Raw genomic sequence first — 22,396 nt, forward strand, 5'->3', positions numbered from 1 at the left:
ACATTAATATTAAAGGATTAAAGGAGATAAATCATTTTGGGCTTCTAATTAATGGCGGGGGGTGGATTTAAAAAAATATTATCATCTTTTCATGATCTCAGCAGGGAAAAAGATACCTCTTCACAAACTAGAAATAAAAAAGGACTAGAGTATCTATGAAAAACTTCATTCTTAATGGTGAAGTATTAGAATCATTACTAAAAGCCATTAATCAGAAACATGATAAGGATGTCCACTATTACTGCTTCTGTGCACCACTGTCCTGGAGGTCCTAGTCAGTGCGCTTCAATAAGCAAAACAAATAAAAGGTATAAGAACTGTAAAAAAGGAGAACTAAACTGTCATGATTCACAAATGATGACTGTAGAACACACAAAGAATCTATACAAAGCTGCTAAGTAGAGCAAGTTTCCTGGATATGAAAGCGCTATGCAAAAATCTTCAACTTAGAAGTTACTGAGGTCAGGGACTAGAAGGCTTATATGTCTGGAATGGAGTTCTTGCTTGTGGGTGTTCATTCATCACAAATGAACTCATTCCTAGAACACTTAACTGAGATGCAATACACTTAACCGAAAGACAAGTGTGACCAATAGGCTGTCTCTCTGTTTACATGTAGTAGTGGGGCCAAGGAGGACCAACACTGCAGCCTAGGGGTCTACTGGTTCACCATTCTTAACCAACCCATGTACCAGGGCAGGTCAACAATCAGGAAAGGTGAACCCAACAACCGGGAGCAAGTTTGCCCTTTGTTGGCAACCTCAGCCTGCTTGCATGTGGATATGGTCTTGGAACCTAGAGCTGTCAGTCACCCTTTGTTTTCCAGCATGAAGCTCGATCAACATCTCAACATCTTGAGGAGATGTGGGGATTGGGAGATGGAAGGACGGGGCAAGGAAGAGATAGCAACAGGCTTTGAGTCTACTAAGATTTTGCTTCCACTGGATGATATTCCTGACTAGACCATATGTTCTTTTAGGTAAGATTAACATGTGGGAGAGTCTAGTATTCTCATTCTATATTTTATCAGATGATGTGCACGGTTTGAAGGCCCATCTCACCAGCCTCATCACCTCACCTTGCTCCTCACATTCCAACAAATCCAAACTATTTGGAATTCCCTGAGCCAAGAAGCCTAGATAGAGTCCCCATCGTCTTCCTATTCATTCCCACCTTCTCTGACCACTCTTTCCTCCCCACTACCAACTCACAGAATTAATAACATCTCCTCAGCACATATTCTCTATGCACTATAAAACTTTATTATAACAAATAATTATAATTCAATACAATATGCGTACTCCTATCTCCCTTACTGGACTATGATTTCACTGGAAAAGGGACCACATCTTATTTCATTCACCTCCATATCCCAGAACACAGTTGCTCAATCAATGTTAGTTCGAATGCATGAATCGGAGAGAGAGAGAGAGAGTGTGTGTGAGTTCTCTCCACAATGCAGAAAATCTAGACTCTAACCCCTCCCATCCACCATACTCCATGGGTTCACCAAGGGAAGAATAACACTGGAGAGAGAAAGAGGGAATAAGAGAAAAATGTTGTTCTTGGACTGATGGGCCTCCTCGTGAAGGAGATAATTTAGCCACAGGCCTGTGACTGAGCCATGATGGCCTCAGACAGACCTCCCTCGGCAATGGAAGGTCACTGCTATCAGGGCAGCGCCTGGCTCCCCAGCCCCACTGAGACTAGATGTCTTCAAAGTGGTCTTGAGAGGCTGGCTGCTTCAGCTGAAAGTGAATCTCTCTGGACACGTTTGAAATGGCAGGGAGGAGGTTAAGCTGGGAGATAACCAGAGGACAGACAGTGTACTACAGGGCCATTTCCAGCTGTTTATGGGAAAATGAAGAAACAGATGCTTCAAACAGGGCTGGCCTGGTGAGTGGAGAAATGACATCACTTGGAAAAATATGAGCTAGTGTGTAGTTAGATGGACAGTTTCTCTACTGATACTGGGAACCATGTTAAAGTTTCAATAAAGAGTTACTTTCTTGCTCTAGGCGGGGGGCATATTCTGTGTATTGCTTTGCTAATTAAAAAAGAGATGTAGCCTGTCAACACTGTAAATCTAAACTCTACTTCAATTAAAAAAAAAAAAAGCTGCCAAAGGGGAGAAAAAAGAGAAATCGCCCCCAAAAGCCAATTATGGAATTATAAAATATAATAAAATATACATATGATTGTGCTCTAAAAAAGGGGATGTAGCTTTAAAAACAGAGCATTTAACACTTCTAGTTGTGCACTTAATACAATATATTTTGTTCCATCACCCTGCAAAATAAATAACAGATTTACTCTCCCACATCTCAAGACATATTTCTTATTTATTAAAGTAGGCTCACTAGTAGTTGACAGGATTAAGGTTGGTGCTTATTTTATATTCTCCTCCCAGGGTTAACACATTACATGAGGAGTTCCTTTTCACTAATACAAAGACCCTTTGGAGGTATTCCTTAACGACTAAGCCAACAGATCTGCTTTAGAGCAGAGCAGTGGTCTAGACTAGACTGAAGCTCACTGCTCTGCAGTGGGGGAATTCGTCTTCCATTTCTATTGTTTAGAGCTAAAAACAATTCACCAGATGGGATCTGGGCAGCCAAGTGTGACTACTTCCCTTGGTCTGATTATTAAACTTCAATTAATACTTCTAAAATCACATTAGCTTCTTTGACAACCATAACATACCGCTGACTCATTCTGAGGCTGCAATTACCTAAATCCTGGAATATTTTTTCACGTTTCACATATTAAGCCAACCCCATACTTTTACTTTGTTTTTTGGACCGTAGTGCAAGTCTTTGTCTCTCCTCGTAGTCCTTCTAGGTAGATTCAGTCCGTTTCAAAATGTCAAGATCTTTTTTGAATCCTTCTTCTGTCACTTTGACATATTAGTTATTCCTCCAAGATTCATACCACCCACCAATGTGATCTTTATGTCAATATCATTGCCTAAAAGATATTTTAAAGTTGGCTAGAAGGGGGCTAAGAACACAGCCTAGAGCGTGCTTTCTGTACCATCACCTGGCCCAAATCTCCCTCATCCTAAGGATGTCACCAATGATTGACGCTGCACACACACCTTCTCAACATTCCTCTAATACACCTACAAAGTAACCCCAGGAAGGAAAGTTAATCTAGTTCGACTTGGTTTTGGCAAAGCCCTGCTAATTACTAATGGTTGTTGCTTCCTTCACCAAGTATTCAAAAATCATTGTCCTAATAATCCGTTTTAGAATACTTCCTGAGATGGATGTCAATCTTACTGTTTTCTAGATTAATTTTATCTCCCTAGTTCCGTTTTTGAAATTAAATACTTATCTATCTGCATCTTTCCTGTTGCTCTTGGTGATATCAACATTTCTCCCGTGTTGTGCACTGGTTTGATGATCTCAGCCTCAAGCTCCCTCTGTCTTCTTGGGCCTTTACCTCCTTTGGTGGCATCAGAGCCTCTTGTCATGGGCTAATCTACTCTCTTCCTTCACCTCTATCCTACCTTTTCCAATCAGAGAAGTCATTTCCATGACAGAAAAAATGCAAGCAGAATAGGAGCTCAGCAGTTTGGTTTTTCTCACATTCCTCTCCCTGCCCGCCCTTGGTTTTATTATTCCAAACATAATTTCTGAAAGCCCTTTCTGTAACCTGTAGCATTTTTCACAATCCTCTGCTCACTCTGCACTCTGGTTGTTTCACAGCCCAGAAGCCACCCTCTGATATGGGCCTCGGTTGCACAGCTCGACCTTTCCTAAGTCTGGGTCCAAGGCCAGAACAGCACAGAGGAAGTGGCGGCACAGGGAGAGGAGGCAGGCCCTGAGGGAAGGCTTCCCTAGAGAGCACAACCTGCAGTCACCCGGTCAAGGAGAAACAGTGACGTGATACCTGGAAAGATGTTAGGGTCAGAGGTGGAGAAAAGCAGAATTGCTTATCGAGCTAGTGGAGTGATACAGAAGGCTGGCTACACTGTGGATGGGAAGTTAGGTCAGCAGCAAAGAGAGAGCACAGGTGCAGGTGAGCTCAAATGGTTGCAAACCCACACCCCCCTTCTCCCAGGGCCATGAGCTCCTCAACTGGACAAAAGCCCCGGCCTGTCTCTGAATCTCTAGCACAAAGCCTGACAACACAGATGCTCAACACACTTGTGAATGACTTCATCAGATGGGCCCTGGCTCATCATACCACACTCGGGGGATCCTGTCAATGGATCAGTCCAGGCTGGAGACAGTCCTTCCTTCACATCCTTAAACAAGAGCGCTCCCTGGATGGTCACATACCTGTTCCTCCTCCAAACTGCGGTCGGCGTGCTGGTGTCTGCTGTCCTGAACTGCGTTTCCCTTTCAGAACCTCAGACCACGAGATCCTTTTTATCATTTCCCTCAAGTTGGGGGATTTTTCTTCCTACAGCCCAGGGTAGACTGTGGATGAGGACACGATTCCCTCCCTGGCTACCAGAGATCCCAAGGCCTGGTTGCTTCTCAGACTCCTGCTTCCTTCACTTCAGCAGCCAAGTCCTGCTTCTATGAGTCAGTTTCTATCTCATCTGAAAATACAACCATGCCTGATGAACGTGTTCATGACATACACTAAAAGAATGGCAATTAAACCGCCTCCTCAGGCAGATTCCCTAATCATGTTAAAACAGCACCGCTTAAATATCCTACGTATTACACTACGGTGAGTCTCTACAGGAATCCAAGGCTAATACAAAGTGGTACTCTTTGAGGAAGACTTGATGCGGTCATGGGTTAACTTGTGCTCAGCAGAATTCTAGGACAGCATTAAGTGAAAAGCCACTGTTGACATCTTAACTTGGCAGCAGTCAGTCAAACTGAATAGAGTAACAACAAGCAAAGCCGTATCAAGGCCAGTATGTCTCTTGGCAGGCACAGAAGGTCTGGCACCAGTGAATCATCAGGCTTCGGGCTGGCTAAGCCCAAACACAGCACTTTTGATAAAAGCAGATGCTTTGTTTGGCCGGTATCTATCTGCCCTTCCTCCACTCCCACCCGCCCCAGCCACCCTGCCCCCAACCATTCCCCATCCCCTTCTAAAGGAGTGTGTTTATAAAGGTTTCTTCTCAGCTAACTCAAAGGCAGAATAAAAGTGCTATGGTGTTGAGCGAATGTCCTTAGGACCTCTAAAAGGAAAGACTTCACTTAGCCAAACGTATATAGAAACATACACCCTAGCCCCTTTTCCAGGGCAGGCACCTTGGAAAAGCAGCCCTCACCCCTCAGGCAAAAGCCTGAATGCCAACCACAGCTGTCCACGTACCTCCTCTGTCCACAAAGCTGTCAGGGAACGTGCAGACCCGTTGGGCAAGGAACCACGGGCGAAATCACCTTGCTGCTGACACAGGCCCACAGGGAGGGCGGCCCTGGGGACATGTCTGCTTTAATCAAATCAAAACGTTTTTTAAAAAGAATCGAGTCATGAAAAAATGTGCTTTGTTTTATTACATGCTTAAAAGATTAGATCTTTTCCTATTGAATTTTGTCTCTCATCTTAAAAAAAAAACAACAACCCACCTTCCCTGAACACCAGCCCTGTGTGGCTCCTGCCTCATTTCTCAGCTCAGCCTCCTCTGCTGACCCCCTGGGCCAGTCTGTGCCAGGATTCTTCAGGGCTGGATCCTAGGGGCCCGTCCCTTTATGCTTTACACAGCGCTCTCCCTTGCCAACGGCATCCATTTCCAGCTTTAATTTCATTTTTATGCAGCTATAACTTTTAGCCCAGATCCCTCTCCATAGCTCCAGGCTCATAATACCAACTGGGTGGTTGACACCTCCACTCAGACACGCACACATCTCAGACTTCGCACACGCAAAACAGACGTCTCGATTCTCTGCAATCTACCATCACCTCCTCCTCCCAGGAGAAAGCGGCCCAACAACTAAATGAAGCCCTGCTCCTCTCCAGTCTTCCCCATCTCTGTAAACGGCCCCACCTCCCACCCCCAGCTACCAAAGCCACACTTGACGGCCCCCTCCCTCATCCCACTCCTTCTCACCCTCAGTAAGTCCGGTAGACTCTACCTACAAAATAGATCTTGAATCCAGCCACTTTCATTCTCCTCCACTACCATCCCAGAGCAGACTCCCACCTGCTTCCTATGCTTTCACAGCCGCCTCCTGCCCTCCCTCCAGCTCCCCATCAATCACTTCTCCACTGAATCTTCTAAAAACTGAAACAGATCACGCTGTTCCCTTGCTCAAACCCCTTGAAAGGCTTCCCTCTGCCCTAGGGAGAAAATCTAAACTCCTTAGTGAGGTCTAGACCAGTACTGTCTAATAGAAATACAATGTGAAAAATATGTAATTAAAACTTGTCTAGTAGCCAGTTGAAAAGAAACAGGTGAAATTAATTTTAATAATATTTTAACCGAATATTTCAAAAATATTATCAATACATAGTAACATAAAAATATTAATGGAGTATTTTACATTCTCTTTTTGCATTAAATCTTCAAACGTTCCCTCCTACAGAGAGGCCTTCGGTCCACCCAGTGCCAGGAACTCAGGGCTCTCTGATGTGACCTTCCTTGCACCTCCCCATTCTGCAGTTATGTATCTGTTGATGGGTTTGTCTGCGAGCCCCCCCTAAACTGGGCACTCCCTAAGGACAGGACCCACATCGATTTTATTCTCCACTGGGTACCTGGTACCTAGCACAATACCTGGCACTAAATAAGCTCAGTAAATACTCATCGAAGAATAAACAGTGAAGGCACTGACATTAAGTACAGGGACAAGCGGGCAAGCGCTGGGCCAGTCCACCAAACACAGGCCCTGTTCTGTGTCTCAGTGCAATGGTGTGTGATCTTTCTGTGCACCGTGGGGCTGTGAGACCTCTAACCATGAGCGGTAGCCAAGACGTACTACTGCAGGGCAGCTTAGAGCAGACCCAGATAGAGGGATTCCAGCCAGACTCCTCAACACGTGGGAAACTTTCTCCCGCTTTAGCTGCAGGCATTGAACGTGATCTCAGGTTACACAGGAGGATTAGGAGCCTCCCAGCTCTGGCCTTCCAGAGGGAAGGAAGGGCGGAAACCAACCTCTGAGCCCCTGCTCCGTGCCAGGTCCTGGACTAGGTGCCCTCATGTGGGATTGTATTTGACCCCCAAGCCACCCTTGGAGGATGTGGAAATTCAGAGAGGTAAAGGAACTCATGCAAGGTCACAAAGCTACCAACCTGGTTGCTGGAATCAGCACCAAGGTCACTAGCAGCTTTCTCTGATCTCCATGGCTGCAACAACGTCCCAGCAACAGCACCAGTGGCCTGCAGGGGCAGGCGTCACACAGCAGAGTTGGCAGGAGAAGAACACATGGCTATGATCAGGTGGAGCAGACGTGACCTGCTGCACCCAGACTCCCAGAAGGCGGGACCAGGCTCAAGAGTGAGAGTCAGAGGGCTGACATTCAGTGCAGCCTTCATGTTTAGTGACCAGGGAATCTTCACAGCACTCCTCAGAGGGGGTTATTTTCACCTCCATTTTATAGTTCAGAACTTGCCCTAATTCATACACCTAGTAGTAGATAAACAGGGATCTGAACGGAGACCTCTCCGTTACATGACTCAAGTTCTCACCTCTCACTATGCAAGTGATTCTGGAACCACACACAGACCTTGTATAAAGGCGGGGTCAACATGGAAGGTTTCTCAGGCTTCTATAATTTGTAAATAACAGCACAACCTGTCAACAGGAACACCCTCAGTGCTTGAGTTTGGGGCTGCAAAGGAGAGAGAGCTTGAGACTCTGCATGCAATCCTGCAGCTAGTCTCTTAGAGACAGACTGGGTGGTGACAGCATTACAAGGCTGTGAACAGCAGGGTGGCCATGGCCTGAGGGCTTATCACTCCCGTGGCTCCAGTCCAGGCCCCAGGAAGGCATTTCCTTCCAATCAACAAGAGTAACTACAACTTCTCCAGCTCCCATCTTCTGGCCAGGCTGGGATGGCTCCCAAATCCACATGTGATAAGAATATGAGTAATTTGTAACTGCATAGCATCTTCTGTTTACAACATGCTTTAACCTATACTGAGGGGCGTGAAAAACTCACAGTTTCTGACTCACAGAAGACTGAAAAAACCTGACTTTCCTCAAACAGCATGCAGGAAGCCAGAAAAAACAGGATTTAAATCAGGTCTGTTGGGGTGGAGGGGAAAGAGAAGGTATTGAACAGCTCCATTCAGCAAGGATGGCTTTGTGTAATTCTCTGATCACCCTCTTGGTTGTGGTTTGCAATCAGTTAAAAAAAAAAAAAAAAAGTCCTTTAGTTTTTCTCACAACAGCTGAGAATGCACAGATCCCAGCCTTTAGGTTGAAATCATCCCTGTGAGTAGAGGATTTAGGACTAGTGTCAGGCAGCTGGTGGACCTGCAGGCATTTCCCATTCTCTGGGCTCCCCCAACCCTGGGCGGGTACAAGATGCACAGCAGGGCTGAGCTCACCTCTGACCCAGCTGCTCCTGGCCTCAGCACACCAGGGGCCACCAGAACCTGGACATGCACCATGGGTCAGAATTCACTAACCCAACCACAACAGCTGCACTCAAACACCAAGGGGCATCTCAAAATGTTAGTAAAACTCAACTTGAAAATTTAAAAATAAGAATTCAATGCATGGGCTGTTAAGCCATTGTCATTCTGCTAACTCCATAAATGTATCTGCTATTAAACAGACTCTATTAATCTATTAAATAGATTTTTTTCAACTCTAAACCCAACTCTTCTTCCGTGCACAGAAAGTTTCCGATTTGCAGACAGCAGATATGCCCATGTATCAATAACGTGCAGATGTTTCCGTGTGGACCTTCACACTGTAGATTCTTCTGATTAACTGTGAGCTAAAGGCTCATTTATTTGCACGTCTGGGGGAACATCTTGCTTTGCTAAGGAGAAAGCAATAGTTATAGAACTTGGTAGTTCTGAAGAAGAACACACGAAACAATTTTTCAGATGAGGGCACCAACACAGCCCAGAGTTAGGTCTTTAAATCAGTGTTTAGAGAAGGGTCTATGCAGAACCTGTGCCTTACACTTTTGCTTCAACTTTGAAGAGCTGACACCATGACATGGTAGGTTACTTACTGCCGGAGAAAGGATACCAGATTTTTAACTTGGGATAACTCTGTAGACTTTCTGGCCCCCATCAGCTAAAACACTTGTGACTAGTCAGTCAGCTCCACTCATGCAAATTAATGAAACACCACATTGTCCCGCCACATGCTCCCACAGCACAAGGGGCAGAAGGAATTAGGCTCCCGGCAGCTGTTCCCAGGAATGCATGCCTCCACGTACCCACAGGCAGGAAAAGGACCCACAATGGACTCCAAGTGCCGATCCTTCAGCTATGCCGGCAACACAGACCTCTCAACAACAGGAACTGGCCCCCTCTCAGCCCAAGGAAGATCCCAGATTGAAATAAAAATTCATCCTTGCAGATAGATGAATCAAAGGGGCACCAGCCAAACAACACTAACGTCAAGAGGAAATCCCATCTGCAGACCTCTCAGAGAAGCCTTGCTCTGCCTGCAGAACAAAGGCTCCTTCTGTGACATCAAGCAGCAGGTTTAAGAGTGCTGGGCTTCTCGCTTTGGCTACCTCTCAAAACCACAAGTACATCCAAGGGCAGCCAAGACAACAACAAAGCCAAGAGATACGAGTCTTGGAACGAGGAGACCAACTCCCCTTCCAGGCCTGCCTTCTGCCTGCTCTTGGCAGCCAAGGCTCTATCCTCCTCAAGGGGGGTGTCCAAGATGCTGCAATCACACCCTGGGGACCGAAGCTTTCCATGCGAGAAGATAGCTCAGAGGATGCCCGTGGTGGGGCCGGCCTTCTTGGGAGGCTATAAAGCACAGAGTCTGGAGAAGGCCCTGGGGTAGTTTCTGGGTCCTAATACCAGCTCAGTCACCCACTAGGGTCTCATCTTAGGTGCTTCAATATCCCTGAACCATTTTCTCAGCTGTAATGACGACAACATGAAGCCGCTGCTAACGATGAAACCTGCTATCCCTCACACAGAGCTATGATGTTCAAAGAAGATAATTTATGAACATATCCTGTAAGGTATTTTAAAACTATAAAATGTAAGAGGTAATAATTCATGTGGATATGACTTTTCTTTAAGATTTTTTTTTTTGATGTGGACCATTTTTAAAGCCTTTATTGAATTTGTTACAATATTGCCTCTGTTTTATATTCAGGGTTTTTTTTTGGCTGGGAGGCATGTGGGATCTTAGCTCCCTGACCAGGGATCGAACCCACAACCCTGTGTTGGAAGGCGAAGTCTTAACCACTGGACCACCAGGGAAGTCCCAACATATGTTTATATGACAGCTTAATAATGCAAATTTTTAGGTCAAAGGGGAGACTTCCTCTGCTTTGCCTGGGGCCTCCCACAGGGTGGGTATTCAATCAACATTCAATCATAATAAAGGTGACTTTTTTAATGATTAATAAGGTAAATATATTTGTTGGGAAAATAGCAAACTTGCAACTTCTGAGTATTTCACAAGACAAGGAGATGCCATCTGAAGGGCTTCCCTCTGAGTGTAGGCAGGGCCACATGAAGAGTGGGTGGGGCCTTCCAAGATGGCCCCACTGTCGTCATGCCAATACCAAATGTAACGGAATGGAAGGCTTGCAGACTTGATCTCTGGGCAAGTCACTCTTAGCTGGAGTTAACTCCTGAACGCACTATGTAAAGAAACAAGTAAGGCCAAAAGAATTTACCTGATACAAGCCAAAAGAAAAAGAAAAAAAATCAATAATCTTGTTAAAGGTAGGCCTAACTAGTTTTAGGTCCCTAGAGTCAGGGATCCAAAACTCTTAACTTTAAAACACACGGCTCCCAGCTTCCAGTGATCAGTGCACTGGCGTGGTGGGTCGCTGGTGTTTTCACAGCTCTGCTGGGCTGTCAGAGCTGAGTTAAGAACAGAAACGCTGTTTCTCTCTCATGTAGTGCTGTCTAGCACCTTGGTCACACTCCCCGCTCTGGAGCCTCAGCTTCTCATTCATACATCTTGTCCCTGGCTTTCCACATTCACAAATGTTTCTTGCTGACATTGTGGCTTGTTTCAAAGAGTAACTGAGGCAGCTCACAATCTTATTAGGAATACTTAAAAGGATTAAAAAAAAAAGAATATATGGTACTTTTTTTTTTTTACACTGGGAACACCTCAGGATATTTAAAAAATGTGTCAGGTAAATAAAACATATTAACAATAAGACTGCAGAGCAAGGGAAGAGGATTTTATGATCCCTTGACACAAAACCACTTGCCTTCTCACTCAGCATAATTTTGAAGGATGTGCATTTGTTATTTCCTGTACTGACCTTTAACAATAAGATATTTTAAGTTAAGGAAAAAAGATGTGAATTTGGATGAAAGTAATTCTAAATCAGAAACAAACCTAAACCAGCAGTGCTTGTTAAAACTTCCACAGCCTGGACTTGAAACTCATGACTTGTATCCACCACCGATAAGATCTTTTACTGAGATCTGATCCATGTCCAAGTCAGTTTTCAAGTTAAAAAGCTTTGAAATGCTGGCAGGTTGACTGCTTGGGCCTTGGGTGTTTATCGAGAACTTCCTCAAGCTAGAAAGGGTGACTCCATTATCACCCTCAGCCCCTGGGAGTTCCCCCTGGTAACAGCAGATACCCAGCCTGGACCTTAGAACTTCAAGGAATGAGTTTGTGAACTGTCTCTATGTGGTACATCACAGATACCTAGCTCAATATAGAGTTCAACTTAATAAGTAAAAAGTAGCCATAGGAAGCCAGGTAACAGCTGGTCCTGACTCCACATAGTACAGCCTGGCATTTGTGCTAGCCGGAAGTTATTTTCCTTGCTGCCTCATAACCTTCCTAAGAGGGGGCAGTGATGGCTCTTCTTCTGCATCCCGGCGCGTTAGGTGCCAGTGACGTGATATTAACCTTCCTGTGCACAGGTATGCACATCCACAGCCACCTGTCATCAACAGGTCACCCGACTAGACTCTCCGGCCAGAACCTTCCAATCCCCAGAACACCCTTGGGGAACCTTGTGGTCTGATGTCAGAAACACTGCAGAGTCTCCAATGCTTCCTCCAGAGACTCTCTGGGCCTCCACGTATCCTCTCCTTGTAATACTGCAATAACGCAACTAATGCTAACTCTGAACTCTTGTCTGCCCAGCTCCTTCCCAACACGTGTACTATCTGCCTCTCAACGTGCTACGCGCCAGCCATGGGTCACCCCAGCTTGTTTTGGGTTTTTCAAACATGCCAAACTCGTTTCCACCCCCGGTTCCTTTCACTTGCTCTCCCTAGGCCCAGAGAGCTTCCACTGGTTCTTCTCCTCAGATACTTGCCCACCCTATAAAAAAAGATACAACCTCAATACATCTCTAGCGTATCATTCTATTTCCTCAACATCACTGACTATAATCTGTACCTGTCGTGTTTATTTAGTTGTATGTTATCTGGGTCCTTCACGACCATGTTAGCTCTGGGAGGACACCGTTTCTGATGTCCCATTGCTACCCCGTTAGTCTGCATATTTCCCCACCCTGTAAAAGGGCAATGATCTGATGGCTAGAATGTCTACTATGTCAGACCAGCCCTTCAGCTAAGATACTCAGAGGAAATGGGCAGAATTTTCCTGGTGAAGCAATGGTGCTTATAAAATCAATGTACTCTCATTAACGTAGGTGCTCAATATATAGGCATTGAACAAATAAATGAGCTAGGATCAAAATGGCTTTCCTTGCTACAGGGTAGGACAAAAAGAGAGACACCAGGAGATACAGCAAAAGAAACCATCCCCTGCTTTCTCCAATAGCATCACAGGTTGCTGGGCTTCCTCAACAGGAAAAGGGGTGCAGTTTCTAAACCAGCTCTACCAAGCAGGGTCACACCAGGCCCATTACAGACCCAGAGAAGAAGCCTTTATAAGCAGGAGCTTATTTACCCAGGTCCCTGGTGGACAGAAGGAGAAATCAATTCTTGTCCTAAAGTATTCTGAAGTTGACCTGATTATGCATCCACATAAAATTTTATTTCAGCGTGTTGACAACTAAATACAGGCATCCCTACTTTTCAAAAGTTTGCTTTACACCACTTAGCTTTTAGGAAAAGACTTATATTAGTACCTGATTTCACGAATCAAAAGAAATCTGAAGAGGATTTTTGCTTTTGTGAAAAACGGTAGAAAGCGAAAACAGCATTCGGTGTGTTTTCAGGAAGCTGTTATAGATGCAGCATGCACCCAGAGCGGCAGCAAGAGTGGCACCGCCAAGCTGCTTCCCTGCAACTACACTCAGCGTCTCAGCATCAGGCTGCCGTAGCTCTGAACTGTCTGTGAGCATCTGCGCTTTGTCTCCATTGATTTTGTGCATCCGTTAGCAAGATGTGTCCTAAGGCAATTGCTTCTTCATTTCACACCATTCAGCTTATGGAAGCTTTCACAGGAATGCTCTGGATACTGGGGGACACCTATACAAGGAGAGGCAGGTCCTAATTCAGAGATGTCCTGGTGTCTCTATAGAAGTGGATGGATGTAGTTCATAATCTGATGCTGTGATAAAAAAAAAAATGTTGTGTTTCCTTCTGAGGAATGATATAGGAAGTTGGCCTTAAAAATACTCTCAAATATTGCATGATATTAAGAAATAGTTCTTGTTTTAGATGTTATAGTTTTTTATATTGTGGTTATATGTTTTTTAAAAATAAGAGTCCTTGTCTTTGAAAGACACATACCAAAATATTTACAGATAAAACGGGGTCTGAGATTTGCTTTAAAATAATACTAGAGGAAGGAAAGTAGGTGGGAGTACAGACAAAGCAGGTCTGGCCATGAGTTGATAACTGTTGAAGCTGGATGATGGGTCCATGGAAGTTAATGAACCTATCTGCTCTATTTCATGCATGTTTGACATTTTCCCTAAAAAGACCTTTTTTATTTAAAGAAAAAAAAAAGCCCTTTAAAACAAATCATTTTCACTTATGAAATTAAAGAAGCTACCTGAAGGTGAAGGTTTCGCCTTTCCAGTCTTGCAGTGGGTGCTCCTGAATGATGTCTTGGCTCAGAGGTGAGTGCTGCCGTGGGGATTTGGTATGGGGGAGGGTCCCCATGTGACTGAAGGTATCACAGGACCTTATGGGAGGAGGGCCCTTCTTCCTCCGTGGAAGGGTGCCGTGTATAGACACGTCTTGATAGGCATCTGTGCGATGCTCAGCGAGAGGTGACTTGCTGCTCAGAAGGTCCATGGATGAGGCCAGGGGGAACTGGTGATTCACCGGCATGTTTCTGGGAAGGCTTGCAAACTTTCCTGCAGCCATGATTCTCAGCTCTAAGGGGGGAAGAAAAGAGTGAAGGTATAAATCTAAGAAATGCACAAGAACTGATTTCCTACTTACAAAAGGAAAAGGAAATAGACCACATAACAAAAGAATATGTTCACAGAGAGTTAAAGGGCAAACACTGAATGGCATCGCTTGTGAAATTTAATAGGATGGGCAGTTTACTCAGCTCCTTTTTTCATCCTACAGAGGAATTCTCCTGGGTTGGCAGCAGATCCAAGGAAAAAGGGCAAATATATTTCAGAGACTTTAGGCACACGAGCCATTTTATTATTTCAGATGACTGAAGCTGATGGAAAAGCATGTCCAACAAAAAAGAATATTGAGGAAAGACTCAAGGTTTCAGTAATAAACGCACTTGAGTAAATGTTCAAATACGTTAGATAATTAGCTCATGCGTTCCCACCACCGTGTAAGCGATAAGAACAGGTGAAGATGACTGGAATTCCTTAGCTGGAGAATGCCTTCAGTGCCAGACCAGCCCCTCAGTTGTGTGACCCAGAGAAACAGGACAGATTCTTTCTGGCAAAGACCTGCTGCTCATAGGTAAATCAATGTACGCTAATTAATGAAGACAGCCAGGGTCCGCGGTCAGAAGGTGGGCCACTCCTCCATACATCAGTGGGCTCAGCTGGACAGGAAAGCCACTGCGGTGGGGGCTCCATGTACAACTGTCCCCCAGAGGGGTCAGGGACCTGCCTGTCACCAACAGGGTGAAGCAATGCGCATGGGTGCCTGTATAGTCAGGGAAGAGTGGGAAGGGCGGAGAAGGAAGGCGGGGAGGCGCGGCGTGAAAAGAAAAGGAAAATGCTGTGTGCAAAAGCAGCCCCAGCAGCTGCTCCCAGCTAGGACCACTAGCAGAAATGTTCACCCTGAGCAGGGTTAGCACCTCCGCCCCTAAAAAACAAACTATGGTTTTGACCCAAGCCAAATTATATGACATCTTAAAGGTCAACACATAGAGGAAAAGAAACACAAGCCTGAGTAAACATTAGGGCTAGTCCCAGGAGACGTAAGGATCCAGCATCTGCCCCACTAGTCACAGGATCAGAGTGGTCTGGAGATCACAGCTGCACGGCTCAGCCCAAAGCACGGGCCTTCCCCCAGCCTGGTGAGGAGAACATCTCTTTGCTCTGCGGTCTATTCTCAAGCCTTGCAGCCCCCATTCCTCACAGACCATCACCCTTTCCACTGCAAAGGAAATGGTGCTGAGTGAAAATCATCACTCCCTAGCACCACTGCAGGGACAGCTCCACAGAGGAACCGGGGACTTGGGATGTGGCTTGGAGACAACCGAGAACACAGCCTTCCAGAAGCTCACAGACTAAGAGATGGAACCAGGATAAAGACAGCAGAGTATGCAAAGGAAACAAGCGACAACACACACACACAATCCACTGTTTCCACATGCGACAGAGAGAAACACTGGAGTGCTGGGGGCTGGGTGGAAGAAGACCCTTCACTCAAAGCATATAATCTGAACCTCGCCCTCACTTCTTTGCCAAGCCTGGTAATTCTGGGGCCTGTCTGCTCCGTGACTAACTGGGACCACACAGAAGGCTTGGCTCCCAGCGGGTGCAGACAATGGACTATGAGTACCCACGTGGGCCCCTCCCGGGTCTGGCCAGTACCTGGCACGCTGTCAGCACTTGTTCAATGTTAATCATTGTTATTAAAAAAGAAACCAAACTCCCCAGCCCTCCCGGCCTGACCATGGGTGACGTAAGCAGGCTAGGATTCCCTCACCCTAGGCGCACACACTCACAGCTATGAACTCTCACCTGCCCAAGCTATCAGCACCTTCCTTCTTCATTAGACAGGCCTACATCATTCCCAGGAACCTGGTGGGGAGACCCAAAGCCCCGCCCCCAACAGAATCTCTTCGTGTGCAAAGGCCCACAGTGCTGATCACGTCTATCTCTAAGCGAGGATGACGGACAAGGGTTACCCTGGCTCCAGCGTCTCCAGCAGCCTGTTTCCTCTCTGCTTATCCAAGATCTATCCATTTCAAGATTGAGCCAAAGTGCTTCAGAATGCCCTTCAGCAAGTTATCCACACCTCAGTGTATTCTCAAGGGATGTTAACACCTGTCCTTCCTACTTTCAATTCAACAAACATTGAAGTGCCTACTCCAGATAAGATACTCAGAGGGACAAGGATGCATAAGACTCAATCCCTGACTATGAACTCAAAGAGAAAATACAGCTAACACTTGAACAATGTGGGGTTAATCTGCATATAACTTATAGTCAGCCCTCTATATCCACGGTTCCCTTGCATCCACAGATTCAACCAATCACAGACTGTGTACTATAGTATTTACTATTGAAAAATATCTGCATATAAGTGGACCCGTGCAGTTCAAACCTGTGTTATTCGAGGGTCAACTGTAATAAAGCTCATCAATGGGACCCTTAACACGCTGGAGGGAAGAACAATAATTTTGACAAAAGGGCTCAAGGAGGATCTCAGAGAGGGCATCACTGGAGATGAAGGATTTTGAAAGGTTGAAAATTGTAGGGAAAAGTCTTCCAAGAGGATGTGATAACACAAGACACATAAGGGTAGGGAAGTTCCCCCACCGGCTCAGGAACCTGAGTTGCACGATGTGGGTCGAGTGAAGTGGAGAAGCATTTCCTGGAAGAAACACAGGTTAGGACCGTGAAGGACCACAGATCATGAAGTCTTGAAGGCTGCCTTGAGGTATCTGAACTTGACTGCCAGTGCTAGGGAAGCTCTGGAAGAGAGATATGGAATCCAGCCTGTGCCTGGGTAGGGAGCTCTGGTAATTCTGGAGGGGAGAGAAGGGAGGCGGGGAGGTCAGTCAGGCGCCAGCAACAAGCCAGCAAGGAGTGATGAAGGACTCCGACCGGGGGCAGTGGCCACAGGAAAGGAAAGGAAGGGCAGAGCCAGGGGCTAGGAGCTCCAGGCCTCTGAGAGGAAGGAGGCCATGGCCACGGGAGGACGGGGCTATGCTGTAATAAGCTGAGTAGCCCAAGAGGGGACCCCGCAGGCGGGAGGGTAACAAGCTCACCACTGGGGCTGCTGAGTGTGAGTACCAGTAGGACAGCTCGGTCTAGCAGGCTAGATACTGGTATGTGTAGTCAGGGCCAGGACAGGATACAGATTTTTAAGAGTCATCAACATAAAGGGACTATTTAAACCAGCGAGTAGATCCCTCAGCTTGTTATTATCAGATGTGATAACAGATGTGAAAGTACCTCTTAAACTGTCGGGAACCATACAATATTCCATGAATTATATCCCTGCCCTCTCTCACCTGGGCTGCTTCAAGCCTATAAGGACCAATGCAAGGGGTGAATTCTGAAAACTTAAAGCGGCAGTCCTCAACTTGACTGCACATAAGAGTCCTCGGAGAAGCTTTTAAAATCCTGACACCCAAGCCGCAAGCCAGACCAATGAGATCACAATCTTGGTGGGTAGGACCCTGGCATCAGCCTTATTAATTCAACGTGGAGCCAAATTTGAGGACCACCAGGTAAGTGAGTTTCTTTGGTACAGAGCAACTGGCACTCACGTTAGTTTCTGGGTAACAGAACAGAACGACGAAGAGAAAGTATCACTCAGTCAAGACGTGTTCACTCATTCTTCTATTCAACACACATTTAAGGAGGGCCTCCTGTGTGGCGGTCACTGTGTGGGTGTTGGGGATGGTGTCAAACAACTGTCCTCACAAGGTTCCTACCCTGCGGAGGAAGCAGACAGTAAGTAATGACCGTGTGTGTGTTGGTGATTTCCCAGTGCTGTGGGAGCATGCAGAGTGGGGACTGGGACCTAGGTTAATCTAGCAGCCAGGAAAGGCTCCCCTGAGGAAGGGATGCTGACCTGAAGGATGTGAAGCAGAGTTTAATTACCAGAGGGAGAAGATCATCTAAGCTGAAGTTTCCTGAGTTACAGTTAAATTTCTCAGCAGCAGTTAAACTGGAAATACACAGGCCAGGCTCTCCTCCACAACTTGCTACCTCTAACTTGGGACTCTTCCCCATTAAAATACAGCCTTGCCCTGTGTCTATTCACTTGGAAAGCCCAGCTCCAGCCTGGACCCAATGTCAAGCTTGAATCAATCCAATGGTGGGGGAGGTGGGCCCTGGCCAGAGACCCAACTTTAAGAAAACAAACAACAACAAAAAACTAAAGGGCAGGGAATGGAAGGGAAAAGTACAGATGGAAGAAATTCATTTGCAGTCTATTGGTTGCTCTGTTTCCTACTTGAGTTTTATTTACTTTTATTTTTTCCAGACTCCAGGAACGTGGGGGAAATCCAGGAGTGGAAGTGCATGGAATCTAGGTTCAAGGTACACACTTTCCACTCTGACAGAGAAGCTACTAACCACATTTGACCGCTAGGCATAATCTCAGCATGTGATGGGATTTCAGAGACTCAAGCCCCTTCCTTTTTCCAGATAAGGAAAATAAATGTTCATTCACTCAATACATATTCTCTGAGGGTTCACAATGTGCTAGAGCTGAGGATGTAACAAACTAGAGAAGGTCCTGCTTTCATAGAGCCTACACTATGATGGGGAAATCCAACCAACACAGACAAGAAAACAAATTAGGTAATACCCCAGTCGTAAGTGCCCTAAAGAACATGAAACAGGATGCCATAATAGAATACACTTGTTGGGGATGGAGGGATATTTTAGACTAGGGTGGTCTGGGAAGACCTCTCTGAAAAGGTAACAAGGACACGAGACCTGAAAAAAGAGAAGGAACCAGTAAGAGAGGATTGAAGGGAGTTCCAGGAAGGGGATTCAGCGAATCTAAAGGTTTTAGGGTAGGAACACATGGTTGGAAGAGCACAGTGGAGACTAAATTCAAGTCTCCCGTTTTTGGCTCCCATGTTTTCTCCACTTGGAGATGTTTCTGTCTTGATGTGTCTAGTCATTATGCACTTCTTAGGTTCTAGTTAATTTTTAAAAATCAAACATGGTGTGACTCAGAACCTAGGCCATGAAGTGAAACAGTCACAGGTTCAAATCCCTGCTCTGCCACTGACTTTCTGTGTGGCCTGGGACAAGTGACTCAACCTCTCTGACAGTCAGTTTCTCATTTGTAAAAATGGGTTAACAATACCTATTTCATGGAGTTGCTGTGAAAAGTAAACGCGATTGTGTATGGAAAGCTCTTGACATACAGTTAGCATTCAAAAAAGAGGTCTCCTCTAAGCAGGGCAGGGACCATGTCTGTCTTGCTTGCACTGTATCCCTATCACAATGAGAGTTCACAAATGAAGTCACCGCTTCTGGGGAAGACTGCAGCCAGGAAGGATGAGGAGGGAAATGTTTTAACCTTGAGCAATAGATGTAACGACACCAAACCAAGAAGGACATGGGCACAGATACACAGGCATACCAAATGAGTCCATATGCAATCTTTAAAATAAAAGCTCAGGTAAGACTTTAGCCATCTGACTTCACCACTCGCTCCTGTGCAGGTGAACAGACACAGTGTCCTGATTCGGTCTAATGCCAGATCTTGAAATATATACAAAGGTCAAAGACTCTACATCTTGATATGAAAATATGAGACCCATGTGAACGTTCAAAGAGCTGAAATCTCCATAGGGATGAGAGTGAGACTGATACACTCCCAACCCATGTCCTACCTTCCTGACCCTGGTCAGCAGCTGTACTCTGAAATGCTTGTGAACAGCAGGCCTGACTCACTTGCTTTATAAAGATGTCTCAAAAAAATTGATGATCACACGCAAGTTGAGGCAGAGATGAGCAGCCCACTTGTTTGGATTTTTCTATTTTACTTCTGAAATCAGATATTTTCAAGTTAAACTCACAGATGGTCATCTGATGTGGGCTTCAAGAACTTTCTATCACATTTTAAACTCTGGAAATGTAACCCCCCCCACTGCCCCATTATGACCACGACAGAGAATTTACAATCCAGATCTACAGTTTTATATCTTCTTTGCAGAGACAGACAGGAAAAGGAGATGGAAAAACCACATGTATAAAACTGGCTTATCCACTAAGCATGAAGTTTTGCTTGGGTTTAGGAATTAAGAGTATCCCTTTATTTTGAGGTAATTATGAAGTCTAGCCAAATGATTGAAGGATGAATAATTCTTCCATGGACTGAATTTCAAGCAACACAGCAAAGGATCTTCATGATAAGGGTCTTAAGATTAGCATGCATTTGACAAGCAGTCCTTTCTATATGAACAGGAGATTGAGATCTTGGTTAGTCATTCTGGAAATGTCAGGCTTCTGAGAGGCAGTTTAGGGAAAGCTGGAGTCGGGGCAGGAGGGAGCCATTGGCACGGCAAGCTATTTACGTTATATTCCATATGTCCCCTTGCACACTCACGCACGACCACTTGGCGTGTGGCTTCCCCGGTTATTAACGAGGCAGCCCCTTCCCACTTGGGACTCTCTGAGCCCAGCGCCTAGCACCGCGGCCTTCCCCTTCCTCCCGGATCTCGCTTCACTCCTTGGCAACAAGCAGGGAGATTATCCGCTCTCAAACTGACCTTCCCTCTGCCAATGTGTTTTCCTTGGAGAGATCTGTGTAGCCTTGGTAGATAAGACCCAAGGTCTAAAAGAATCTCTGAATGCATGGCTCTACTTTCTATCTCAGCTAAGGGCTTTAGGTGAAAGCAGACATGAGGTTAGGCAAGCAATTTTCACCTTCGCACCTTGCTTCAAGCGAGTTAAAACCAACACCAGCGTTTTCCCTCACCCCCCAGCCACGACCCACTGTGTTCCCTCACGAAACACTCCACCTCTGCAGCTGCTCTGGAGCCTAGCTAACCCCTCCCCGACGAGTGTCTACACCTGATCAAACTTTTAAAGTGGAGGCAGCCTTAGCGGGTAAGGAAAGACGGGCTGAGACCGGAACCTCCTTCCTGTTGCGCCCACCGTCCCTTGTTTCCCAGCCTTCACCTCCCCTCCCCTCCCCTCTCCGACGCAGTAGGAGCGACACAACCAACTATTCATTCTTTCTCAACAAAGGGAGAGAGAGGGGGAGATGTTGTCAACAGTTACAGGGCGGGCTCCTTCGCTTTCTTTGCAAACTTTCCAAGAGATCAGTAGAGAAACTCGCCTCCTCCAAGCCCAGGGCTTCCAGCAGAGGCCCCCGGCCCTCGCATCCCTCGACCCCACCGGCTTCTGGCGCAGAGACCGGACCGGGAGGCGCGGCTGGACACGCAGGGGGTCGGAGAGGCCAGCGCCCGGGAAGATGCCGCTCAAGAGCAAAGAGAAGAGATGCTCGCCGCACGTCGCCTCCCGCCGCCTCCGGCAGAGCCCGTCTGGGGAATCTCAGCCGGTTCAGAGGCCCCTGAAGGACACAGCCCCGTCCCCAATTCAGCCACTCCAGACCCCAATCGCCAACTCGGCTGGGGGGTGGGGGTGGGATCCGCTGGCTCTACCTTCCCCATAGCCTAAAGTTCGCCAACACACTTCCCAGTCCGTCCTCCAAGGGGAGGGGGAGGCCGAGGCGCCCCGGGAGGAGCCGCTCCCCCGCGGGACAAGCGGCGGAGACTCACCTCCCCGCGCAGCGCCCGGGCTCTCCAGGGGGATCTTAGAGGCGCCGCAAGGTCTGCCCCGCGCCGCGGCTGCTCCCGGAGCAGCAGCCGCTCATGATCGGTGGGGCGCGCCCGCCGAGAAGCCCGCGCGCGGCTCGCCTGTGCGCCCGGCGGCTCCGGCTCCGGCTCCCCGCCCGGCCCCGGCAGCTGCAGGCGCGGCTCTAAGCGGGCGGCGCACTCCCGGGCCCTCAACTGGTGATTTGCGGCTTCGCGGCCCCACCCCGGCGAGCCTATTCGCGCAGCCTTGCAGAACCCCCCGCGATATTTACATGCGCTGACCTCGTCTTGCCCTCCTCTGCCCAGATTTTAATGTTGGGCTCTCCTCGTACCTCCCTAGAAGCCCGTCCTCAGGTGTAAATCGACCACCTCCTCCCTCTGTCCCTTACGTGAGACAAGTCCACCTAATCCACTCCTCTCCCCTCCCCGCGTTATTTAATTACACAACTGATCTGCTTTGCCTGTCTGCACGCACCTGGTTGG

General features: G+C 46.8%; 1 protein-coding gene across 2 annotated transcripts in view; it reads right to left on the reverse strand.

Annotated features, from left to right (window-relative positions):
* The window catches only part of BCAR3 (BCAR3 adaptor protein, NSP family member), a 110,094-nt gene extending 88,021 nt beyond the window's left edge, over positions 1-22,073 (reverse strand). For both annotated transcript variants that reach the window (XM_057717763.1, XM_057717753.1), the window contains exons 1-2: positions 21,878-22,073; positions 14,018-14,345 (exon numbers count right to left, since the gene is read on the reverse strand). In XM_057717763.1, coding sequence (XP_057573746.1) covers positions 14,018-14,334 — 317 coding nt within the window. In that variant the 5' untranslated portion in view covers positions 14,335-14,345; positions 21,878-22,073. The remainder of the gene's footprint in view (positions 1-14,017; positions 14,346-21,877) is intronic.
* Between the last annotated feature and the right edge of the window lie 323 nt (positions 22,074-22,396).

This window comes from Hippopotamus amphibius, chromosome 1 (assembly GCF_030028045.1).
Source record: "Hippopotamus amphibius kiboko isolate mHipAmp2 chromosome 1, mHipAmp2.hap2, whole genome shotgun sequence".
NCBI lineage: Eukaryota > Metazoa > Chordata > Mammalia > Artiodactyla > Hippopotamidae > Hippopotamus > Hippopotamus amphibius.